A 24,682-nucleotide genomic window follows, 5' to 3' on the forward strand; every position below is an offset into this window, starting at 1 on the left:
ACAGCGGCATTACTGCTGGCGTCATAATGCGGGAAGCCACAGCTGGTAATGATCGAGGGAACTCTGACGGCAGAACAGTGCGTCACGCACAGCCTACGTCCTCATATGTTACCTCTCATGTGACATTTTGCAGCAGGGTAATGCTAGTCCGCTCATGACACGTGTCTCTATGAACTGTTGGTGTGATGTTCAGGTATTTCCTCAGTCATCAAGATCTATAGGTCTATTCTCGATGGATCGTGTCTGAGACCAGCTTGATTCCATTGCCAGTATTCAAGACGCCAGGCCTAGTTACAACCTCTGTGGACCAGCATGCGTCTGGAGTGAATACAACGGACTTATGACACCCATCCTAGCCGAGTTATTGCATGAATAGAAGTCAGAGGGTGCGCAACGTCGTATTGGTAAGTGCCCAGAGGCGCGAAGTTTTTTTCTTTTTTTTCACTCGATTCTTTAATCACTAAAGTAACATTATATCCCGTCTTAGTCCGTGAAATTTCATTTCGTTTGCTCTTCCCCTTCTGAGAGCTTCAGTTTTTTGTCAGGTAATGTATTAAACCGGGAGATACATATATGCCATAATACTGCGAGAGGAACTTGAATAACACAAAAATAATATACTTATTTGGTCAAAAAGTGTTTATTATTTTCTCTAGGTATTTTGTTTTATATATCGGTCTCTTCGTTGAGGATGAATCCGGGCTCTTCCCCATATGGGCGTAGATGTCAGTTTTTCCGGCTGTTTGCGAGAAAACGAACTTTTTAGTGATGTCTTAAGCTGAACGTTTGCTGCCTTTCAGACCGAAATAAGACGTTGACAGTCGTCCAGTGGCGCTGTTCCTTTGTCTTTGCTAATCTTATGACGGTGATTTTGCATATTTGTCTGAAGCAGTGGCTTCTTTACCCGATTAAAGAAGAGACTGTGTTGGATGATAAGGCTACTGGCACGTTACTGTTATCTTGCAATCAACTAGGTTGATACCAGCGACTATGTTGCCCATTTATACACTGCTACCATCCGAGCAGACGCAAGGGTGACGCTCTATTGTTTTAAACATGCTATCCATGATAGTATCAACGGGTGTCGGTGGGTTTTGCCGAGTCATGGTACGTATCTCAGATACCGGGGAACGTGGTCCGTAAAAAATCCAAAGTTTCTGCGACTTAGGAGTTGCAGATGCCTGGCTCCGTTGATCGGGTAGCGTTGAAACATTCTTCTACAGCCATACGCCGCAAACCACCTTACGGTGCGTAGCAGAGTGTTCTGCCACCGGGATCGTTTTCCCCCCTTCCCTGTTCCATTCACAAATTGGGTGTGGGAAGAACGATTGACTATAATTCTTCGTATGAATTCTAATTTTTCGGATTTCCTCGTCGTGGCCAGGCTCGTAGTGGCGTTGGGGCAACTGTGGTGAGACCTATGCCTACTTCGGTGGCCTTGGAATCGCATGGAACCCCTGATGTCGCTGCGTCTTCCGGCAGTGAGCATCTTACCGGTCAGCCATCACTCCAGGGTGAATGGCGGACAGTGGTGGGCTCGCGCGTGCCTGGCCGAAAGGCGAAGGTGGGATCTGGCCGCGTGGCAGCTGCCTTACCGCTTTCCAACAGGTACGGGGTGCTTCCTAGTGGTGATGACATCGTTTCCGAGCCACCACAGGATGCCTCGCCTGTTGGGCCAGTGGCCGATTCTCCGGCAAGGTCCCGACAGTCACAGAGGGCGGGCCTATTAGTTATAGGGATCTCCAACGTTAGGCGGGTTATGGAGCCCCTTAGGAAAATAGCGGGTAGGTCGGGGAAGAATGCCAGTGTGCACTCGGTGTGCTTGCCGGGGGGTCTCGTCCGTAATGTGGAGGAGGCCCTTCCGGCAGCTATTGAACGCACTGGGTGTGACCGGCTGCAGATAGTAGCACATGTCGGAACGAATGACGCCTGCCGCTTGGGTTCTGAGGCCATCCTTGGTTCCTTCCGGCGGCTGGCTGATTTGGTGAAGACAACCAGCATCGCACGCGGAGTGCAAGCTGAGCTTAATATCTGCAGCATAGTGCCCAGAATCTATCGCGGTCCTCTGGTTTGGAGCCGTGTGGAGGGTCTAAACCAGAGGCTCAGACGACTCTGCGACTATAATGGTTGCAAATTCATCGACCTCCGTTATTGGGTGGAGAACTGTAGGGCCCCCCTAGACAGGTCAGGCGTGCACTACACACCGGAAGCAGCTACTAGGGTAGCAGAGTACGTGTGGCGTGCACACGGGGGTTTTTTAGGTTAGAGGGACCCCCCCTTGGGCGAAACGATAAAATACCTGACGGCTTACCAGAGAGGACATTATCATCGATGATAAAGAACGTCCGTCCTCAGAGACCAAAAACAGGAAAAGTCAACGTAATATTGGTAAACTGCAGGAGTATCCAGGGCAAGGTTCCTGAATTAGTATCTCTTATTGAAGGAAATAGTGCGCATATAGTATTAGGAACGGAAAGTTGGTTAAAACCGGAAGTGAACAGTAACGAAATCCTAGACACAGAATGGAATATATACCGCAAGGATAGGATAAACGCCAATGGTGGAGGAGTATTTATAGCAGTAAAGAATTCAATAATATCCAGTGAAGTTATTAGCGAATGCGAATGTGAAATAATCTGGGTTAAGTTAAGTATCAAAGGTGGGTCAGATATGATAGTCGGATGCTTCTATAGACCACCTGCATCAGCAACCGTAGTAGTTGAGCGCCTCAGAGAGAACCTGCAGAACGTCGTGAAGAAGTTTCGTGATCATACTATTGTAATAGGGGGAGACTTCAATCTACCAGGTATAGAATGGGATAGTCACACAATCAGAACTGGAGCCAGGGACAGAGACTCTTGTGACATTATCCTGACTGCCTTGTCCGAGAATTACTTCGAGCAGATAGTTAGAGAACCAACTCGTGAAGCTAACGTTTTAGACCTCATAGCAACAAATAGACCGGAACTTTTCGACTCCGTGAATGTAGAAGAGGGTATCAGTGATCATAAGTCAGTGGTTGCATCAATGACTACAAGTGTAATAAGAAATGCCAAGAAAGGAAGGAAAATATATTTGCTTAACAAGAGTGATAGGGCACAAATCGCAGAATATCTGAGTGACCACCATCAAACGTTCATTTCTGAGGAAGAGGATGTGGAACAAAAATGGAAAAAATTCAGAAACATCGTCCAGTACGCCTTAGATAAGTTCGTACCGACTAAGGTCCAAAGCGAGGGGAAAGATCCACCGTGGTATAACAATCATGTACGAAAGGTACTACGGAAACAAAGAAAGCTTCATCATAGGTTTAAGAGTAGTCGAATCATAGCTGATAAGGAAAACCTGAACGAAGCGAAAAAGAGCGTAAAGAGAGCAATGAGAGAAGCATTCAACGAATTCGAACATAAAACATTGGCAAACGATCTAAACAAGAACCCTAAAAAGTTTTGGTCATATGCAAAATCGGTAAGCGGATCTAAATCCCCTATTCAGTCACTCGTTGACCACGATGGCACCGAAACAGAGGACGACCGAAGAAAGGCAGAAATACTGAATTCAGTGTTCCGAAACTGTTTCACTGCGGAAAATCGTAACACGGTCCCTGACTTCAGCCGTCGCACGGACGCCAAAATGGAAAATATTGAAATAAACGATATCGGAATTGAAAATCAACTGCTATCACTTAGTAGCGGAAAAGCATCCGGACCAGACGAGATACCCTTAAGATTCTACAGTGATTATGCTAAAGAACTTGCCCCCTTTCTATCAGCAATTTATCGTAGATCGCTGGAAGAACGTAAAGTACCTAGCGACTGGAAGAAAGCGCAGGTCGTTCCCATTTTCAAGAAGGGTCATAAATCAGATGCGAATAATTATAGGCCTATTTCGCTTACGTCAATCTGTTGTAGAATAATGGAACATGTTTTGTGTTCTCGTATTATGACGTTCTTAGATAATACAAATCTCCTTCATCATAACCAACATGGATTCCGCAAACAGAGATCATGTGAAACTCAGCTCGCCCTATTTGTCCAAGAAATTCACAGTGCCGTAGACACTGGCGAGCAGATTGATGCCGTATTCCTGGACTTCAGGAAGGCATTTGATACGGTTCCGCACTTACGTTTAGTGAAAAAAATACGAGCTTACGGAATATCGGACCAGGTTTGTGATTGGATTCAGGATTTCCTAGAAGAAAGAACACAACATGTCATTCTTAACGGTTCAAAATCTGCAGATGTAGAGGTAATTTCGGGAGTACCGCAGGGAAGCGTGATAGGACCTTTATTGTTTACAATATACATAAATGACTTAGTTGACAACATCGGTAGCTCCGTGAGGCTATTTGCAGATGACACGGTTGTCTACAAGAAAGTAGCAACATCAGAAGACTCGTACGTACTCCAGGAGGACCTGCAGAGGATTAATGCATGGTGCGACAGCTGGCAGCTTTCCCTAAACGTAGATAAATGTAATATAATGCGCATACATAGGGGCAGAAATCCATTCCAGTACGATTATGCCATAGGTGGTAAATCATTGGAAGCGGTAACGACCGTAAAATACTTAGGAGTTACTATCCGGAGCGATCTGAAGTGGAATGATCACATAAAACAAATAGTGGGAAAAGCAGGCGCCAGGTTGAGATTCATAGGAAGAATTGTAAGAAAATGTGACTCATCGACGAAAGAAGTAGCTTACAAAACGCTTGTTCGTCCGATTCTTGAGTATTGCTCATCAGTATGGGACCCTTACCAGGTTGGATTAATAGAAGAGATAGACATGATCCAGCGAAAAGCAGCGCGATTCGTCATGGGGACATTTAGTCAGCGCGAGAGCGTTACGGAGATGCTGAACAAGCTCCAGTGGCGGACACTTCAAGAAAGGCGTTACGCAATACGGAGAGGTTTATTATCGAAATTACGAGAGAGCACATTCCGGGAAGAGATGGGCAACATATTACTACCGCCCACATATATCTCGCGTAATGATCACAACGAAAAGATCCGAGAAATTAGAGCAAATACAGAGACTTACAAGCAGTCGTTCTTCCCACGCACAATTCGTGAATGGAACAGGGAAGGGGGGATCAGATAGTGGTACAATAAGTACCCTCCGCCACACACCGTAAGGTGGCTCGCGGAGTATAGATGTAGATGTAGATGTAGATGTATTTGATACGGCATCACACTGCAGACTGTCAACGAAAGTACGAGCGTACATAACAGGTTCCCGGAATATGAGTGACTCGAGGACTTCTTAAGTAATAGGACCCAGTAAGTTTTCCTCCCAGGGAAGTGTGAGAGGACCGCTACTATTCTCTACATATTGATAACTGATCTGACGATTAAGATGGGCAGCAATTTGCGGCTGTCTACTGATGATGCTGTGGTATACGGGAAGATGACGGCGTTGAGAGGCTGTATGAGGATATAAGATAACTTAGACTAAATTTCTAGTTGGTGTAACGAATGGCAGATAGCTGTGAATGTGGAAAAAGGTAATTTAAAGGATATGGGTGGGAAAAACATTCACATACCTCTCAAATACTGGTTTAGTAGTGTGTGATGCTCGACACAATCAGGTGGATTAAACATCTAAGCGTAACGTTGCAAAGTCATATGACATAGAATGAGCATGCAAGAATTGTATAGGGGAAGGGGTTTGGTCGACTTCGGTTTATTGGGGGAGTTTTAGGAAAACGTGGTTCATCTGTAAAGGAGACCACATTACAACAGTAGTGCGATCCATTCTTGAGTACTGCTCGAACGTCTGGGAGTCTCAGAGGGTCGGACTCGGGGAGACATCGAAGCAGATCAGGGGCTGGCTGCTATATTTGTTACCGGTAGGTTCGATAATTATGAAAGTATTACGGAGGTGCTTCGAGAACTCAAATAAGAATCACTGGAGGAAAGACGACGTTCTTTCCGAGAAACACCATCGAGAAAATTTAGAGAACCGACATTTTTAGCTGACTGTAGAACGATCCTACTACCGCTAATGTATATTTCATATAAGGACCACGAAGATAACATAAGAGAAATTAGAGCTTGTACGCAGGCATGTAGACACTTTTTTTCGCCAGCCGATGTGGCCGAGAGGCTCTAAGTGCTTCAGTCTGGAACCGCGCGACCGCTACGGTCGCAGGTTCGAGTCCTGCCTCGGGCAGGGATGTGAGTGATGTCCTTAGGTTAGTTAGGTTTAAGTAGTTCTAAGTTATAGGGGACTGATGACCTCAGAAGTTAAGTCCCATAGTGCTCAGAGCCATTTGACCCATTTTTTTTTAAGTTCTAGGGGACTGATGACCTCAGATGTTAAGTCCCATACTGCTCAGAGCCATTTGAACCAGACCCTCTTTTTTCCGTTGCTCTATTTGCGAGTGGAACAGGAAGGGGAAGACTGCTAGTGGTGCACCACGCACCGTACGGTTGCTTGCGGATTATGTACGTAGACTTAGGTACAGAAGTAATACGTTTCCTGATGTTTACGAACGAAATTCCGAAAGCATATATTCCAAGAGACCTTTCCGTCCTACAAAACGCCTCTCTTTAAGCATCTGTCCCTGGAATTTGTTGAAAATTTCCATAACGTTCGCACAGTTGCTTAAGATCCCATGGCGAAAAATTGCGTTCCTACTTGGATGTTCTCTACCTCTTCTGCTAAGTCAACTCATTAAGGGTCTCATACTGATAAGCAACACTCAATAATCGGTCTTATAAGTGTTCGATAAATCAGTTCTTTCTTGGATGAATTTTAAGATTCTTCCTACGAATTTCACTTTAGCATCAGCATTCCCTACAATTAGTTTTAAGTGGTCATTACACATCAGGTTTTTAGCTGAATTTTCTGCTTTCTGAAACGAGCACAACTATACTCTAATTACGTGTAGTGCCCATCCTACACGTAACTGCTTGTCATGTGACCTTTACAAGCAGTGACATCATCTAGGACTTGTGCTAAGCTGGAATATTCCATTTATAGAGGTGACAAGATTTTATTTCTGTTCAGTTTCTCCTCAGTGTTTTAATTTTCAACTTTTTAAAGTGAGACTAGTAAATGATTGCAGCGTCCATTATGAAACCAATATACACAAGTCACGTTAGAAACAAAAACAATAATGATTGGTCGGCGTACACTTTTACTGAAAAGTCTAGGATGACTGACGATTTTAAGAATGAAAATCAATCAAACTGTGCCTTGTTTCACTAATATTACTGACCAGTTTTCAGTTTATTGTATTATCATCATCGAACAACTAAACATTATTTGCTAATATGCTAGCGAGCAAGAAACCAAACCTTGAAAATTAAGGTTATTAACTGCTACAGAGAATCCTTAATAACAAAATTAGGCAGCAAATGTCATACCGTGTGTTGTTAACTCGTATTGCGTCATTTAGTTAGTTACATGTTACATAGATCATCTGAACAATATTTGTTACCGAAATGATGTGGAACATTACAGGATATGTACGCAAGCTTAGTTTCAACATTAATAAACTTATTTTTCATAACTACAAATGTAACAAAATTTTAAAAAATTAGCATTTGAAGACTACCTGCTTTAAATAAAAATCCGCCATGGAATAGAAGAAGTTGTTAAGAAGAACAGACTTTATGTTAGACTTACAACTTTCTTTGCCACCTGTTAAACACTTTATGTTATTGAGAAGTTTTTATTGCGTCTAGAATTCCTTTCAGAGCCAATTACAGTTTAATTATTATTAGTAAAGACCATTTTTCTTCTAGTGTTGTAGATACTGTGATGGATTGTTTATCATTAATTGCGATAATGAGTATACGCCAGATACAATTAGTGTCAGTTGCTCCCATAACGTATATTATAGCGTACGAGCTTGTTCAGCCTTTGCCTGGGATTGTATCGTTATTACCGTTCCATGTCCAATTTTTGTATCGCTCTCTTGTTCGGTTTTAGAAAACCAAATAAAGAACTCGTTTGGCGACACTGTCTAGCTGGGCGATTGAGTTTGCGTGCGTAGTGGCCTGATTGGCCAACTTCAATGCTAATTAATTCGGAAACAGCGCAGCGTATCTAAATTTTTCCTTAACAATTATTTCTCAGCTCTACCTACCCTTCAACACCCTTACAAGCTTTCCAGACTGTTTCTGACCACCTTGTATATGGCGAAGGTGCAGTTAAACGTTGTAACTCCCTCAAGAGATACCTACAAGATGACTGTAGGTAAACACCACACACTGTACTTACTCCTGCACCAGTGATACACAACGTATATCAATGAGGACATTTCTTCTTCAGTTATAACAACTATTCAGAATTCTGTTGGAAATTCCATCGACACCGTAGAGGTTTTTATGTCTGAGACTGTTGTAATTCTGTTAAGTTCAATGAAGGATGGTCGTCTTACTTCTTTTTGCTTAATGTTTTGTTTTCTTGAATCATATTTTAATACAGTCTCTTGCTTCTTCAACTGAACCATTCAATCCAATTGTTGCTGTTACGTTTACAAAGCAGTTGTTAAAAATACGCACAATATGTGAATTATCAGTCACAACATTGAAATACTCTTTCATTGTGACAGTATTTTGAGCACTGATTAGTTGTTCTGTTACTCGTTTCAAACTATTCCGTATAGATTTAATTTTATTATGTGCATTTTTAATTTCTGCTACGATATACATATTTCTGGGTATATTAATGACTTTCTCTAAAATATCGTAGTTTTTTTCCATTTTAGAATTCAAGTAACATCGTACCTTGACTTGTTCTACGTGATCCTCTTCCTCTAACGTGGTTTATGTGTTTTATTGAATGAACTTTCTCGACGACTTTTATGAAAGCTATTTTCAATTATTCTCACAAATTTAGTGTGGAATACATTGAATTTCACATTAGCATCTATTTCCATATAAAATTCATACCACACCGTTTCTTTTAACGTTTTCTTGAAACATACTGGTATCATTACCGAGCCTCACTGCTTTGTATGATATGCGTCAGATCAATAAGATGCTCCATTGTTAATTTCCATTAATTGTTCTCCTTGATCAGATAGCCCATTAACAACTGAGTACACGTTAATTGCTCCAGCCTGAGCACTGATTATGAAAACGATATCAGTCAGGGTCCTGCTATCTTGTTATACGTTAGATGAACATTTCACTACTGAAGTCAGACTAAAACCGCCAAATAATGATTCCATTTCATTTTCCTCTCCGAATCTACATCGAGATCTCCACAGACTACCAACTGTTATTTTCTTGTCTGACAGGTTAGTGCTATTGAGTAAGTATTTCAAAAAGATCATCAGTGTCCTGTTCACCCTCCAGGACAGAAGCAATGTACCTAATCTGTCAACGTGTAGAGTCAGTTCTGCGTTCAAGTGTTCGAGAGTGCTCTAAACGTTTGCGGCATGCATCTGAGATGTGAAATCGGAACCAGCCCGGTATTCACTTTGTGGAATGTGGGAAATCGCCTAAAAGCCACATCGATGCTGGCCGGCACACCGAGCTCTAGGCGTTAATCCGCAGTGTGGATTCGATAAGGGGCAGGCATATCTTCCCGTCCCGAAAGCAGTCACGTTAATACGCGCGCTGCCTGGGATGGGTGCAGTTTACCGTCTTTTAATTACTGCAGGGTGTTATATGCTGAGCCGCGCGGAGTGGCCATACCGTTAGAGGCGCCATGTCACGGATTACGCAGCCCCTCCTGCCGGAGGTTCGAGTCGTCCCTCGGGCATGGGTGTATGTGTTGTTCCTAGCATAAGTTAGTTTAAGTTAACTTAAGTTAAAAAATGGCTCTGAGCACTATGGGACTTAACTTCGGAGGTCATCAGCCCCCTAGAACTTAGAACCTAACTAAACTAAGGACATCACACACATTCATGCCCGAGGCAGGATTCGAACCTGCCACCGTAGCGATTGCGCGGTTCCAGACTGTAGCGCCTAGAACCGCTCGGCCACACCGGCAGGTCTAACTTAAGTAGTGTGTAGGTCTAGGGACCGATGACCTCAGCAGTTTGGTCCCATAGGAACTCACACACATTTGAACATTTGTGGTACAGTTGTGCAGGGAAAAATGAATTGACAGCTAAAGATAACAATGTGGTTATATCACTCTAGGAAGGGCACATATCAGTACAAACGTTACGTTGACATTAGTTCCTACTTCAAGGTACACATTGATGTGTATGATCTTTTTTGTGCACGGGAGTCGTTGCTAGGTCTGGAAGATGATATAAGGGGCTTGAACAGCGTTAGAGTTTGAATGATCACTGTGAACACAGAGATGCTGCGTACGCGTGTGAGACAGCGTTGTCAGCATGTGACAGAGTTTGTAAATCGCCTCACTGTCGGTCTCTATTTTGCCGGTTGGTCGATATTCAGATTTGTAGGGAATTCGGATGCAACAGTGGGCTGAAGTTGGACTGTATGGGAGCGTTAATTCAGTCATGTTTCAGGTCGACCACGTGTGACCACAACGACGCAGGTTTGCCGTATTGTACGCCAAGCACTCTTAACTCCTTCACATGTGTGCCAGCAATCCAAGAACAATTAACAGACTCTCTGGAACATTCTGTCATTCCACACCATTGGTCGGAGACGAGCAACTACCTGACTATGGAATTACCGTACCATTCGTAGGGTGCCGTTAAAACAGTAAGACAAACGGCTGCGTTAGGAAGATGCCGTGACCGGAGAACGTTGACTGACGAATGGCGCAGCATTGTGTTCTGACTCACGGTCCTGTACTACTGCAGATGGCCAACGCCGGCGAGTATGGCGGCGACCTGGAGAGAGGTACCATTTTTCCGATGTTTTCGAGACGCACAGCTGTGTTACTGCTCGCATTATTGTGCGGAGTTCATCGAGTACTTCAGATCGCGGCTGGTAGTGACAGGGGGGAACGGCACAACATTACGTTACGGACATAGTGGTTCTCATGAGTTATATCTTATGCGACAGTATCGTGGTGCCATTCTTCTACAGGAAAATACTCGTCTTCACATGGAACAAGTCTTTATGAATTGACAGCATGATGCTGAGGTAGCCCCGTGGCAGCAAGATCTTCACATCTGTCCCCGACAGATCATGCGTGGGGTCATCTCAGACGACAATTCCGTCCCCGTGCTAGTATACGGGGGATCGAAGACCGGTTACAACATTTCTGGACCAACTTGCCTCTGAAGAGGATAAAACGTGTTTATGACACTCTTACCATCTGATTCAGTGCTTGTACCCAGGTCACAGTGGACGCAGCATCATATCGAAAAGCGGCCTCATCCTGACAGGCTCTTTCTGCATTTGACTCGCTTTTGTAATAATTTGAATAACATAACATACCCTCTCAAACCGCGATATTTCATTACTTCTCCTCCCCTTCTAGGTGCTTTACTTTTTATGTCAGGCAATGTATATGTACTTCCCGAAGATGAGGTTTCCATAGTCATCAAAATGACGCCCTGTATAAATTAAATTGCAAGTACATTCGTTGCTGTAAAGGTGTATTTTAAATTAACATGTGTATTTCGGAAAACATAGTGCTTTAAGAAAAATGTCAATGAGGTAGTAACTGCAAGGAAATTTAGTTCTCCATATTCAGTTTTTCATTGCAGTTAAGGTCAAAGTGTTTGTTGTTGGTTGATTGATCATATGGGTCTTAACAACGGAGATCCGTGTTAAACGCTTATTTCCTTCAATTCTTCCAGCAGAAAAAGCATTAATTCCTTGATGACTATATGTAGGATTTACAATTTTATTTGATTTTGTTACTTGCCCTCTACACACGCTCTGATAATGGTTAGTAATAAACACATTTTAGTGGAATAGACCTATGCTGTTTGCATCTCATCTTTACATAAATATGAAATTTATCTACTAAGAACTGATGGGGTAATCCATTAAGAAACTGACATTGTTGAACTGGCGTCTTTAGTTTACCATTAATCAGCAGCATCGACCATCGCCTTATAAGAAATCTGTGGCCTCGTTTTCTTTTGCGTTAAAAACCAGGATGTTTCTTGATTTCAGAGATTATGTACTAATGAAGGAAAGTCACAGGAACTGTGTAAAATCATGCCACAGCAGTACAGGTCCAGACAAAAATAGTGACCGTACACTTATCTTAGCCAAGTGCAACATTAAATTTCAAATAACCAAGACATCTGTCAAAAGAAAACGCAAAGTAGAAGGATTTAAAGGCGAAGCAATAAAAATGTAAAAAGTTAAGATAAAGTTCCACGTGCTGCTCCCGAGACGGGCGACCGGACCCGACCGACCGTGGTGTCATCCCCTGCCAATGCAGAGATGAAAAAGAGTAATGGACCAAAAACATTGGTGAGAAGGTGGAAGAACATCAGAGAAAGGGGGAGACAGGACCAATACGTTGTAAAATAAGAGCTCTTGATTACAAGTTTAGCATGAAATCTGTAGTAATTATTGCAAGCAAAGAAAGAATATTACTGACTGAGAGTGATGAGATATTCGTCGTCAGAAAGAATACGTAGAAGCACTGTACGACGGTAAGGACTTCATGAATGGAAATAATCTAATTGAAAACATAGATGAGTGTTACGGAAAAATGCAAGGTCCTCTATTCATGAGACACGAATCTGAACATGCCCGTTCGCTTCTCAATAAAGGGAAAGCAGCTGGTGTTAATGATATTCCTGCAGAATTCCTGAAAAATTTATCTAACTGCATGAGAAACCAGTTATTCAAAGTAATAAATGATAGATACGAAAGAGGAATCATGCTAGAAGGTATCACACATAGCGGCACCTTTACCATACCTAAAATAGAGAACGCAACGGACTGCACCCATTGTTGAACACTATCAGTGGTATCACATGCCTCCAAAATACTCTTTAGTCTTGTTAGGAGGAGGATAAAACAAAAAGTTGTTAACTAATCTGGAGAAGACAAACTTATATTTAGAAGAGGTAGAGGAACAACAGAAGCAAGTTTGGCTTTCCGCATGATATAGGAAAGAAATATATGTCCGAATATAAGAACTTACCTTACCTTCATTGTCTTAGAAAAAGCTTTTGACAGCGTAAACTGTGGGCTACCCTTCAGAAAAATGAAAAGGATAGGACTTGACTAGAAGGACAGAAAAATAATCAATCCACTGTATCGAAACAAAAGCACAAAAATAAACATGAATAAGGTAGAGGAAGAAGCCAGGATTACAAAAGGAGTTAGATAAGTATGTCCCCCACTCAATATTTACTTTACTTAATGTTTTCATTCAGGAAGTTGTTCAGATAATGGAGAAGAAGACAAAGGATATAACTGGGAATGGTGAAAAGATACAGTGTATTACATTTGCTGATGACATCGCGAGAGTTGCAGACTCTGAGTAAGAAGTTAAGAGAATGCTGCAAGTTCTATCAGATACTTTCAAACTATGAGAATTGAAAGTGAATGAAAAGAAAAGAAAAATAATGGTAGTAAAGAAAAACGTAAGAGAAATTAAAATCAATATAAAAATTGGTGACTTCGGAATTGACCAAGTGAAACAATTTTGTTATCTCTGTAGTATAACCAGTGAGGTCAATAGATGTTTAATGGGAGTGAAGAGAAGGATTGCATTGGTAAAACCGGCTTTCATAACTAAGAAAAACGTTTTAACGAGCAAACATATGAATACAGAAGTGAGAAAATACTTTGCAAACTAATTTGTATGAAATAGACTGTTTTATGGAAGTGTAAGATGGAAAGCAACGGACTTCAAGCTGCTGAAATGTGAATGTGGTGGAAAACGGCAAGAACCAGCTGGACGGAAAAGGAAAGCAACCTAGAATTCTCGAGGGAAGTAAACGATGGAAGCAGGCTATTAAAGCACTCCGTCTTCAGGCCACGAGTGGCTTACCGGGACCATCTGACCGCCGTGTCATCCTCAGAGGAGGATGCGGATTGGAGGGTCGTGGTGTCAGCACACCGCTCTCCCGGTCGTTATGATGGTATTATTGACCGTAGCCGCTACTATTCGGTCGGGTAGCTCCTCAATTGGCATCGGGAGGCCTGGATGGTCACCCATCCAAGTGCCGACCACGACCGACAGCGCTTAACTTCGGTGATCTCAAGGGAACCGGTCTATCCACTGCGGCAAGACCGTTGCCAAGCAGGTTATTAACGCAAAATGAAAAAGGAAAAACAAAATTTAGTGGTCAGCAGTAATATTCTTGAAGGGAAGGTGCTGGGAAAGAAAGAATAGGCCGGCCTAGGATGAAATATTTGGAAGACATCGAGATGAGGATGGGATATGACAATTACATAGAACTGAAAGGAACAGCAACTGGCAGAAGAGAGTGGCAGCAGCGACAAGCCATTAGCCTTTAAATATGAATGACGTTTCCTGATGAAATGCAAATGCAAGGTTTTCAGAAAGCCCGTTACAAACTTCTAGGACTTCTAGAGGGGAGTGAATACATAATATTTGGAGTAGGAACCGAAGTTCGGAAACTACCGTTTCCGTGCTACAATCATTTGAAGACATCTTTACAAGGTGGGTGTGCAACAGAGTAGTCATGGTGGGGGGTACTTTCAAAATGGTTCAAATGGCTCTGAGCACTATGGGACTTAACATCTTAGGTCATCAGTCCCCTAGAACTTAGAACTACTTAAACCTAACTAACCTAAGGACATCACACAACACCCAGCCATCACGAGGCAGAGAAAATCCCTGACCCCGCCGGGAATCGAACCCGGGAACCCGGGCGTGGGAAGCGAGAACGCTACCGCACAACCACGAGATGCGGGCGGGGCTACTTTCGTTGGATCGAATGATGTCATTTGACGTCTATCCCACCTCTCCGAACTGGATGAGCCTCACTCACGTATGTGTGAGTGTAAGGGCACAATGGCTGAGTACAGGTTCGCAGAATACACCGACGTGGTCCTTCTGAATGACGAAGCTCGCAGATACAGTCTCCCAGGTAGATGCTATTTTCCTTGATTTCCGGAAGGCGTTCGATACAGTTCCGCACTGTCGCCTGATAAACAAAGTAAGAGCCTACGGAATATCAGACCAGCTGTGTGGCTAGATTGAAGAGTTTTTAGCAAACAGAACACAGCATGTTGTTAGCAATGGAGAGACGTCTACAGACGTTAAAGTAACCTCTGGCGTGCCACAGGGGAGTGTTAATGGACCATTGCTTTTCACAATATATATGAATTACCTAGTAGATAGTGTCGGAAGTTCCATGCGGCTTTTCGCGGATGATGCTGTAGTATACAGAGAAGTTGCAGCATTAGAAAATTGTAGCGAAATGCAGGAAGATCTGCAGCGGATAGGCACTTGGTGCAGGGAGTGGCAACTGACCCTTAACATAGCCAAATGTAATGTATTGCGAATACATAGAAAGAAGGATCCTTTATTGTATGATTATATGATAGCGGAACAAACACTGGTAGCAGTTACTTCTGTAAAATATCTGGGAGTATGCGTGCGGAACGATTTGATGTGGAATGATCATATAAAATTAATTGTTGGTAAGGCGGGTACCAGGTTGAGATTCATTGGGAGAGTCCTTAGAAAATGTAGTCCATCAACAAAGGAGGTGGCTTACAAAACACTCGTTCGACCTGTACTTGAGTACTGCTCGTCAGTGTGGGATCCGTACCAGATCGGTTTGACGGAGGAGATAGAGAAGATCCAAAGAAGATCGGCGCGTTTCGTCACAGGATTATTTGCTAACCGTGATAGCGTTACGGAGATGTTTAGCAAACTCAAGTGGCAGACTCTGCAAGACAGGCGCTCGGCATCGCGGTGTAGCTTGTTCGCCAGGTTTCGAGAGGGTGCGTTTCTGGATGAGGTATCGAATATATTGCTTCCCCCTACTTATACATCCCGAGGAGATCACGAATGTAAAATTAGAGAGATTCGAGCGCGCACGGAGGCTTTCAGACAGTCGTTCTTCCCGCGAACCAGACGCGACTGGAACAGAAAAGGAAGGTAATGACAGTGGCACGTAATGTGCCCTCCGCCACACATCGTTGAGTGGCTTGCGGAGTATAAATGTAGATGTAGATGTAGAATGGAAGAGTTGCTCGTCGCCTTTATCAATATCGTTCACTACAACGCTCGACTCCATCGCATACCCTTCTCACCACAATTACGCAATGGCTTCGACAAAGGGTACCTTCACCGTCAGCGGGCGCACCTGAGGCGCTCCAAGGAGACGCCGCGCATTCGAATTTGAAGATGCCGTGCTGCACTACCTCGAATAGAACCCGTCAACGAGGACACGAGCAATTTCTTGGGCTACTAATGAGCTGAATTGTAAAAGAAGTGATGCACTGGGTCACGCCTAATCAGTTGCTTGTAAAAGTGGACGTGTCACCAATATGTGTTCAAATGGTTGTAGCACGGAAACGGTACGTTTCTGGATAAGTGTTCCAGTTGAAAATATTTTCTACTCACTCTCCTCCACAATCCTAGAAGTTCGTAACGGGAATATCCGAACACCTTGTATAAAAGAGACCTTGTAAAGTCATCCAAAACACACAGATGAACCACTACTGCAACCAGTCATCCAACTGTACATAAGTGCAAGCCTCAAGAACATTGCTCACGCAGTAGCGAGTATGAACGCAGATTTTTGCTCTGTTTCTCGATGGGCACAGAACCTAGGTCTGAAACTAAACCCCAAGAAATCCCAGGTCGTTCTTATATCTCATCCAAAGTTAATCAGCCGGTACTTTCGCGAAACAGTCCTTCAAATACTCCTCAATGGTACGCAACTACCATACCAAAAAACAGTAAAAGATCTTGGAATAATCTCGGATGAACACCTAAACTGGGAAGAACAAACAGCCACAGCTTGCCGGAAATCGCTCTCCTCCCTACATGCAGTCCAAAAATTTAGAAAAATATTTCCAACCCATGTTAAACAAAAATTAGTCCAAACACTAGTTTTGCCTAATCTTTACTACTGTAATGTAGTTCAACACGGCACAAATAGTGAAAATTCGAGATTCCTCGAGCTAGTGATGAATGCTTGCGTTAGATGCGTGTGCAATATACGGTTGTATAATCATATCAGTCCTCCATACTCCCAGGTAGGTTGGACACTCCCACATAAGGTACGCGATCTCCACACGATGTGCTTACTTCATCGATTTCTTAGTCACTGGTGCCCCCAATACTTATCTTCTCACATTAAACACCTATCATCATTCCACAACCGCAATACGAGATCGGATATGTCTAGCATCTTGGCTGTACCTTCACATAACACAAAATCTTTCTCCGTATCATTCTCCATCTCAGCCATACGACTATGGAACGCGCTCCCCTGTGATCTGCGTCTTATCCAGAACCACTCAACATTCAATAGGGAACTCAAAACTTACATATTAGTGACGGAATAGCCACCGTTGTTGTGCCCCTCTCATCTCTTTCTTTCTCCTCTCCATCATAGCTTCGAATTTTACGATTCTATTTCTGTTCCTCTAACCTAGCTACCTCTTCTATATCTCTTTCACCCCATTCTATAGTCTTATGTATCTGCTCGATGTGAATAACGCACAAGCTGCAAGAACATAACGAGAAAATTCCCAACTAGCAATAGGACTGACATTCATAAAAGAAAAATATGTTTACTTTCATATACACAGTCATTATTATTGGCTCAAATGGTTCAAATGGCTCTGAGCACTATGGGACTTAACATCTGAGGTCATCAGTCCCCTAGAACTTAGAACTACTTAAACGTAACTAACCTAAGACATCACACACATCCATGCCCGAGGCAGGAATCGAACCCTCGACGGTAGCGGTCGCGCGGTTCTAGACTAAAGCGCCCAGGACCGCTCGGCCACATCGGCCGGCCCATTATTATTATTATTATTATTATTATTATTATTATTATTATTTATTGCTATAATTATTTTTTTGTTATAATTATCCTTATACTACTGTTATAATCTCTAATTTTTTTTAACATCAATACTGTATAACACGTGGTATGTCCATAATATTCTGTACAAACTGAAATTCGTTCAATCTGAGTATGCCTGATTAGGTGCAAGAGAGGGCCTGAAGGCCCTAACCTTGCCAGGTAAAATAAATGCATAAATAAATAAATAAATAAAAATTTGTAGATTCCATAATTTTAATTCAAGCGATCAGATATCCCTTCATCCACTTCCGTCAGTTCAGTCGTCTCTGTCATCGAAGCCAGCTCTAATTCGAATAGTGAATGTAACTTTCGACTTTATCTCAGCGCTCTCTTAATCCAATAAGTAATTTCTACATATTTCTAATTTTTCCTATAGGTCTTCTCTTTTCATACAGCCGTGCACACATCTTATGAAGTGAAATCCCAAGATCTAGAGGCTCAATGAAAATGTTCCTCCCATCTACATCTACATGATTACTCTGCAATTCACATTTAAGTGCTTGGCAGAGGGTTCATCGAACCATAATCATACTATCTCTCTACCATTCCACTCCCGAATAGCACGCGGGAAAAACGAACACCTAGACCTTTCTGTTCGAGCTCTGATTTCTCTTATTTTATTTTGATGATCATTCCTACCTATGTAGGTTGGGCTCAACAAAATATTTTCGCATTCGGAAGAGAAAGTTGGTGACTGAAATTTCGTAAATAGATCTCGCCGCGACGAAAAACGTCTTTGCTTTAATGACTTCCATCCCAACTCGCGTATCATATCTGCCACACTCTCTCCCCTATTACGTGATAATACAAAACGAGCTGCCCTTTTTTGCACCCTTTCGATGTCCTCCGTCAATCCCACGTGGTAAGGATCCCACACCGCGCAGCAGTATTCTAACAGAGGACGAACGAGTGTAGTGTAAGCTGTCTGTTTAGTGGACTTGTTGCATCTTCTAAGTGTCCTGCCAATGAAACGCAACCTTTGGCTCGCCTTCCCCACAATATTATCTATGTGGTCTTTCCAACTGAAGTTGTTCGTAATTTTAAGACCCAGGTACTTAGTTGAATTGACAGCCTTGAGAATTGTACTATTTATCGAGTAATCGGATTTCTTTTGGAACTCATGTGGATCACCTCACACTTTTTGTTATTTAGCGTCAACTCCCACACCATACAGCAATCTTTTCTACATCGCTTTGCAACTGATACTGGTCTTCGGATGACCTTACTAGACAGTAAATTGCAGCATCATCTGCGTACAAGCTAAGAGAACTGCTCAGATTGTCACCCAAGTCATTTATATAGATCAGGAACAGCAGAGGTCCCAGCTTCTTCAGTCGTGCGATCTCTACAGCTGGCCAGTCAAAGATAGTAGTCATCTACAGGTGCGCTACGCTACATAAGTGCCGCTTATTTTTATATTTGTATTTCCGTGTCTTGCGTTTTGTGCGGTGTAATGACATCGGAGAATGGGGCGCATTGAATACTACGTAAAGCTAGTTGTAAGCAGGAGAGACAGTGTGCGGTATCAAAGATGGTGGCTGTCCGCGGGTGTGTGAGCTGCTATTCATCGCAGCGAGAGCCGCGGGCGCCGTGGTCGCGGATAGGCGTGGGTATCGATGCTGCGGCGGCGGCGGTGGCGGCGGCGGCGACAGTGGCGGAGGCGGTGGGGGCGGCGGCGGCGGCGGCAGCGCGCGTGCAGGTGCGTGCGCTTGCGCGTGCGCGCGGGCGCCGAGCGCAGCTGTGTGGCGCGGCGGCCGGCAGTCTGCATGGCGCACCGCCGGCTGCGGCCCGCACGGCTCTCCGAACAGCTGGACGCGCTGCAGCTGCTCGCCTACCCCCTGTCCGTGTCGCCAGAGCTGCACCTCAACGCAGGTCTGCACACGCACTGCTGCCTTAGCCTCTCGCCCCCCGCCACCCTCTATCTTTTTACTTTTATTTTTAATATTTCACCGCCGTGCCGTGGCAAACGGCGCGAACCGCGAACAGGCGATACGAGTGCTCCGCTCCGCACCTGCGCCTCTTAAAATAGTGCGCCAGCTTATTTAGTGGCGCAGTGACGGCGCGAGTGTTTCATAATTACCACTTGCGCGAGAGTAGTTATTTCCGCCCGGAGGCACTCTGCCGCAGCGGATTCTGCATGTTGGCTGCAGTACCTCGTGCGTGAACGCGTGTATCGCAGTCCTTTCGGAAATTGTTCAGTACGAGGCCGAGTTAATGTGACGAATTTTGTGTTAGGTCGTCAGCCGATTTAAATTGTCGGTGAACTGTTGCATATCCTTCACCTTTAGGCTAAAAAGCGTGAAAAAATTCGTCATACTATTATTATTTGTGAGTTAAGGTCAACATTTGTGAGGTCCTAAAATGAGAAAAAGTTTTACTTGAATGGAAGTGTCTAAATATTTATACAGCACTCTCTTTCATCTCGTCTTTGGCCAAAGTACCACAGCGGAGTAAATACGTCCATCTACACCTTTAACCCCCATAACAGAAGTAATTTAGTAGTCACACCCCCCATTAACGAATGAAGGGTCTTTATTTCGAGTAAGCTAGAAATACTTCGTCTTTTTTAAAATTTTCGGTAAACTATTGCAGCAGACGATAGTCTTCCGTAGGTGACGCTCGACGTATGACTTTTCCCCCCTTCAGAAGCACGCCGTGTAACGCTACCTCACAAATTTGGACTTCTGCCAGTTTCTAACACGTTCTTGAAACGTTACAGATTTTCGACTGGTGCCACCGAACTTCTTATTCAAACACAACATGTGAATCCTAAGATATGATCTTTAAGCCAGCTATTATCTCTGTGCGTTTTCAGCGTCTCGCTGTTATGATACCGTGGAAATCTCCAGCTCTGGATACCGAAATGAGGAAGCGCTCTTCTGTTACGAACATTTAGTCTGGTACCCTGCCCCATTCCTTTAGTTGAAATAGGTGTCCAGTACGTTATACGTAACCAGCAGAGAAACTCTGACGGCCATAATGCTGCTTTGGATTTCCACATCCAGCATTTGGTCTTTAATCACTTGCTATGTTGTAAAATCAGTGGTGTATCCGAGATGGTAGAGTGATCAGCCTCCCTCGATTAACGAGAGGGCTGCTGACCTACTCCAGTATCCGCTGACTTGTGAAGTTGGCCGCAGTTGCCGTCCCTACGTCGCGGATACCATGGAATGCTAGGAACAATAAACCTGTAGTACAGTAATGACTGTAGTTACGAATTTCATATAAATGTACAACGAAGCGTGTAAAAATCCAAGGATCATGACTGCTGCTTTTTAAACGGTAACCATGTATACAACGTTATTTGAACTCTATCCATGAGTCTACTCCTCAACGAGGCGAAAATTATTTTTTTCTGTGTGTAAACAGCGGAATGTTGTAATACTTCCGTATGCTATTAGCAACATTTAGACACAAGGAACTTTAACAGTGCATTATCCTATATGATAACGAATCATACCTTAAACTGTGCAATAATTCAGTGAGTGGGGTATTATGCAATCAGAGGTACTGATCAAATTTATGGTTAACTTGTAGATAGGACATTTCAGAACGAGTCTCTCCCAGCCGAGGTCACATACAATTTGAAACGAAAGTAATATAAATGCAAATACGCTACATCAGTTTTATACAAAATTAACAGAGGATAATCAGTTGGAATGATTTGCGTTCGTCCAAGATACTACTGCTGTATTTAAAATTTAAGCGCGTGTACTCAAACGCTGTAGTTTAAATCGCCACATGTAATCTACTCACTCTCTTTATTGTGCACCATGTGCCATAACTGCAGTAGAAAAGTTCTGCAATGTTACATAAATCGCTTAAAACCATTTCAGAGGGGGCTAATACAGTTTTAATACAATTGTTTTTTAATTAAAGTTTATTGATTGTAGGAATGCTGTACGACTCTCATTTTTTCACAGTCATCTGCACGTTTGTGCAGAACAGTGCTCTGCATCGATTCGGCCAAAAGCCACAGCGGACGCATCTCATTTCCTGAAAACAATGTACCCGATAATGAGGAAACGTGTCTGCACAAGCGTTTCACCTCCTAATGAAACATTCAAGCTGAGCCCGTGTAGATCTTGCATGAAAACGCGACACCTACGACGTCTGTTCAGAGACTACCAAAAATAATAAATTCAACTGTTTGCTGGTGTATGCTTCAGTTTTGCATTTCGAGGAAGCTACTAGACAACACTTATTTGCAGGTATACCCGGCTTGTACCCCGCTCAAAATATGTGTAAGTTAATGGCTCCTACCATTAATATCACGTCATGGAATTGGCGGAATGCTGCAGCTTACCGATGCTTCCAGAGTGAAGTCATCCTATCACAAACACGTTTTTGTAAGGATCTCTCACAGCTGGGGAAGTCAAATCCTTTAGTCTCTACGCCCTCCGAAACACTTCATTTTTTTGTGTTACGTTCACACGTGATCTGCGATGATTGAGGAATTTATCTTAAATCTCTAGAACAAATCTAGTCATGTATCACCTTTTTCAGTATAACGAAGAGGAGAGTATTCAGTTATTCTTAACTATTCCTTGGCGAAATAATTCTTATGTCATATATGATGTCAACAAATCACCGCCCCACACGTTTTTCCACCGAAAGGCCATAAATATCGATCTGCTTGCTGAAATCTGTTCGTTCACTATTACGCAGTGTCTGCCGTTGAGTCTAAGTGTGTTGTTTCTGTTGGATGGCACCTACATTTCGAGATGAGCGTCAGCTTTAAAGTTGGCGCTGTACCAATAATGTGCTCCCAGCTGTGTCGCTTCTTGACCTGCTGCTCGAAGAATAAACACAACATATGTTTCCTCCCTGCTCGTAATCTCAACAAGCAGACAGTTAACGCATGTCCTCCACATACATAGCTATTGTGATTGATCCTCTCAAATATACTTCCTGTGCCACTTAATTTTTATCTGTATAGCGTGCTTTTGTTAAGTCTGTTTCGTAGTGTCTCGAAATACCACAGTCGTTTATCCTTCTATATTGCAGCAAGCCGATGCATATACTGTTAGCAGGTAATTCATGGACTATATTGCAGCGAAGGTAACGTTATTCTCCAGTTATAGAGCAGCAACATCTTTGTTAGCGGAGAGGAAAGATCTAATAGCGGGCTGATGTAAAAAGCGATCATTTGGTTTAGTATGTGCTGCTTCAGAAGTTTTAATGTCATTGACAACAAGGTTGTTATTGACAATTGCGTTTCTGACGGTGGTTGGTTTCCTTCTTTTGCGTTTCACGTCTACTGTTTCCATGAAAGACGGATTATCTCTGTCTCAACCTATCAGTGTTTATGGAAAGACGGGAATACGCCCTATGTAAGATGTTTACCCGTATTATTTACGAAATATTGCGTTTATGTCAAAGAAATCGAACCATAATCATATCTTCAGTATTTCATGGAACAAACAGTCAGTATATTCATCGGATGAGCTGCCCATTACTTTCAGTTAGAGCTGTACACACAATGATCGTGTAACGGAAGTCACTCACCGCAGAGATTAGACTATGTACAAAACACACATGTCCTTCATTATCCATATATCGCGGAAATTTATGATTGTACTGAGACTCGTAAAGGCCACTGTGGGTGGCGTGTAGGAAGCATTTGATAAACAAGCTAGTGGTACAGTTAAACCCAAAGCGCGCCTCAATCTACGAATTCGTATCAGCCAGGAAATGTAAAAGAAAACGATCCGTCCTTGCATTCCTGTAGAGAACCTGATAAAAGGGTGTAAAAGATGTAAATGTTTCACAATATTGGAAACTATTTTGTAAATAAAAGCCGGGCACGGTATTCTCTTCTTCTGATATGCATTGCTCTTCTCAACTGTTTCGCTGATTTCAATACAGTGCGGCTGCTTTTAGTCAAGAGGCCTTTGTTTCTCCGTGTTTCGGAATTACCGTGGCTTTCTGTCCATTAGCTAATCTGCCGTAGCTTAGTGCTGGCATTAAAGCACCTTTCCCGGCGCGCAATGGTGAGTCTTGCGAGCTTTGTGATGAGCTTAGCATCTACTCAGCAAAACTGTAAAATACGAATACCTGGTAGCCGGCGTACTCTTATTAAGCGTGCAAATCAACTACCAACAACGCTACGACACGAGTATTCACTGTGGCCGACCCCCACATTTTCATATTCGTGAGGTGCATCTTCCTATCGCAGTGTAACGATCTTCGCCTTTCTTTTTTTTTCTTTTTTATAGCTGATGAAGAGGGCTTGCTCGAGTATAATACTCAGTTTTCATTTCATTCAATGCTTGTGTACCCTAGACTTTGTATACCAACTTCATCTAGGTACGTTATATTACGAATCTCTATGCATCTTCTAATCCAAGTAAAACATTCCATTCTGTACGTCAGATAGTATAAGTAGGTCGAAGAGGAAAGGAATTTTCTGATACCACATATGAATTCCAATGTTTCTTACGAGACGCAAAGGTCAGATAGACGCAAGTCAAAGTTCCACTACACATCAGTGATAGATACATTTTCCAGCGTGGGACGAATTTTCTAGAAAATTCTTCGTACGCATGAAGACTAGTAGATGGAGGTGCTCCGTGTTTCACCCCACAAATACGCATCAGAAATACAGAGAACAATTCACAAATAGAAACGACAGTTACAGATTGAAGCTTCTTCCATACACACTGAGCGAAATGGTGTGGAGAATAAGACGTTGGACGCACACTAGGGAAAAGCGAGATTCCAATCCACATCCAGCTCTCTCAATTTAAATCCCTAAATCACTGGAGCCCAATACGGGGCTGGTTCTTCTGAAAA

General features: G+C 43.0%; 1 protein-coding gene across 1 annotated transcript in view; it reads left to right on the forward strand.

The window, feature by feature from the left end:
- Positions 1–19,653: 19,653 nt before the first annotated feature.
- Positions 19,654–24,682, forward strand: part of LOC124556400 — a 720,172-nt gene continuing 715,143 nt past the window's right edge. The window contains exon 1 of the mRNA XM_047130362.1: positions 19,654–19,759. Within this exon, the coding sequence (XP_046986318.1) occupies positions 19,654–19,759 (106 nt within the window). The remainder of the gene's footprint in view (positions 19,760–24,682) is intronic.

Source organism: Schistocerca americana, chromosome X, assembly GCF_021461395.2.
Source record: "Schistocerca americana isolate TAMUIC-IGC-003095 chromosome X, iqSchAmer2.1, whole genome shotgun sequence".
Lineage (NCBI taxonomy): Eukaryota > Metazoa > Arthropoda > Insecta > Orthoptera > Acrididae > Schistocerca > Schistocerca americana.